Source organism: Saprolegnia diclina, assembly GCF_000281045.1.
Source record: "Saprolegnia diclina VS20 unplaced genomic scaffold supercont1.60, whole genome shotgun sequence".
NCBI lineage: Eukaryota > Oomycota > Saprolegniomycetes > Saprolegniales > Saprolegniaceae > Saprolegnia > Saprolegnia diclina.
Window position 1 is genome coordinate 179047 of NW_008246127.1, and position 2138 is coordinate 181184.

General features: G+C 56.5%; 2 protein-coding genes across 2 annotated transcripts in view; one reads left to right on the forward strand and one right to left on the reverse strand.

The window, feature by feature from the left end:
- Positions 1 to 1491, reverse strand: part of SDRG_13472 (hypothetical protein) — a gene marked incomplete at its 3' end in the record, with an annotated part of 5817 nt that extends 4326 nt beyond the window's left edge. The window contains exon 1 of the mRNA XM_008619563.1: positions 4 to 1491. Coding sequence (XP_008617785.1) covers positions 4 to 1454 — 1451 coding nt within the window. The 5' untranslated portion in view covers positions 1455 to 1491. The remainder of the gene's footprint in view (positions 1 to 3) is intronic.
- Positions 1492 to 1691: 200 nt separating this feature from the next.
- SDRG_13473 (hypothetical protein) lies at positions 1692 to 2138 on the forward strand. The gene has a single exon (XM_008619564.1). It carries the CDS (start codon positions 1715 to 1717, stop codon positions 2030 to 2032), a length of 318 nt encoding a protein of 105 aa, XP_008617786.1. The 5' UTR covers positions 1692 to 1714; the 3' UTR covers positions 2033 to 2138.

Genomic DNA, 2138 nt, shown 5'->3' on the forward strand with positions numbered 1-2138 from the left:
GACGCTGACGTCTGGAGCGCGCAGATGGTCGACGCATTCCAATTCGGGGCTACCGTAGTGGTCATGGCCAAGGCAAACAAAAGAGTCGGTGGCGATAGGTCGAGCTCGGCGGGGACTTGGCGGTCACAATTATCGTAAAAGCTAAACATGGTCTGCACGTACGTTTGTGGTGCGCCGTACAAACAGAGGAGGTTGCCGCCGTAGTAGAGCATGTCGGGGCCTTGCCACGTTGGAGGCGTTGGGTTGACCGTGAGTGTTTCTAGCTGCAAAAAAGTCTTCCAGAGTTGGGGATCTCTGAGTTGCTCAAAGAGGTGCTGTTCAAATGCAGAGTACGCAGTCGAGACCACCGATGGTATTGCAATGTAAAGAGCGTCGATCGAGAGGAACGGGCCGACCGTATAGTGAACAAGACCGGTTTGGTTGATGTAGTCGGTGCCAAAGTTGTTGAGCCCCATGTACCCCTCGAAATCGCCCGTGCTCGAGAGTGCGCACGGAGGCGCCGTGAGAAAATAGTTGGTCGTGTTGGCAATCAAGCTCTGGTTGCACAGCTGCATGTAGTAGACGTCGTTGTAGAAGAACCAGTTGAGGTTGATGGTCGTCCACGTTGCCATGCGATACGGAACGTTCTTGATAAGGACGTCCTGGGCAATGCCAATCGCGTTGCGGATCGAGATCGTCTCCTGGATACCCGCGTCGTACGAGTTTTGCCACGGTAGTGCAAAGGACGTCAGCCCACATTGACGCCAGTAGGCGACTTCGCTCTCGAAAGTCGTGGTACTCAGCGCGGTGCCCGTTGTCGTGAGCCACTGCCGCCCGTATGCGCTCTCCTCCAGACCGGTCTGCAGACCCATGGTAAAGAGATTGCCTGGACCACCATAGTTGGCGAGAAAAGCAGCAAAGTCGACGTTGCGCAAGACCGACTCGACGTACGCGGCGGCGTTCGTGGCGTAGCGCTGAGCGCACCGAGTTTGCCGTGCGGACGTATGTGCAATCTCAAACACATGTGCAAAGTCGACCCAGCAATACTGCGAGCAGATCCAGAGGCTGCCGCTCGCATCCAAGTGGCGAAGTGCAAGGACTGCGTGCTCGATCGACGTGTAGCTGCCAAGTAAGAGCGATCGCGCGTAGGTGGCGGGTACATTGACGCTGCCCGACGCTGAATTATACAAGGTGGGCAGGACGGCGGCAGGTCCGAGTAGATCCAACGGTGTCTCGTCATGGGCTTTGAGTGCGAGGTTGGTGAGGTCGATCAAGAACGCTTCGTAGCCGCTGACGTTGTACTGTGGCCAAAACAAGTCATTCGCCAGGATGGGTGTCAGTAGCGCGAGGTAGTAGAGACCAGCGGCGAGCGAGAGCAGGACCGAGGCAGCACCAGCGCAGAGATGCACGCACCCCGTACGGTGGGTTGGCAGAGTCGGTCCTTCGAGGGCGCTTCTAGGTACGACACGGAGCATCGTAGAACAGTCGCTTGTTGACCGTTTCGACTGGGAGATACCATTTCCAGTTAGTTAATCATGCCAACTCTAGTATCCACTATCCCAACTTGCATGAATTCAACGGATGATTTGACGAATTGGCACAGAGAATACTCACTTGGATTTCCACTCTAGTCACGGCGGCGTGCTCTATGGCGTCAACTTCAACAAATATATCCGGATCCGGATAAACGACATTACCAATCGCCTTTTTACCAGACTTGCAACTTCCGTGCCCCATGAACCCGCTGCTCTTCCTGTACCTCAACCTCGTCCGCGGCCCGCAGATCGCCGCCGAGCGCCAGCGCAAGGAGGCCGAAGCCGCCCAAGCGGCTGGCCCGGTCCCGGCGCCGGCCCCCGTCAAGCCCAAGGAGGTCGTCTTGGCGTCGTGCAAGAAGTGCGACAAGCAGGTCGACGAGGCCGAGCTCCGCGCCAACTTTGACAGCCTCTGCGTTGCGTGCGCCAGCGACCCGATGTCGATGCTCTCGCCCGTCTTCATCTTCCAGATCCTCCTCATCCTATTCGCGCTTGCCGTCTTTGTCTACCGCAGCCTCTAAGCCTGCTGCCTGTCGCCGTGTTGTACCAATACTTGCTCTCTACTGCTCTCTACCTATCGAATCCTGCTATAATACACATGCACTACACTACACGTAGTACTGTACT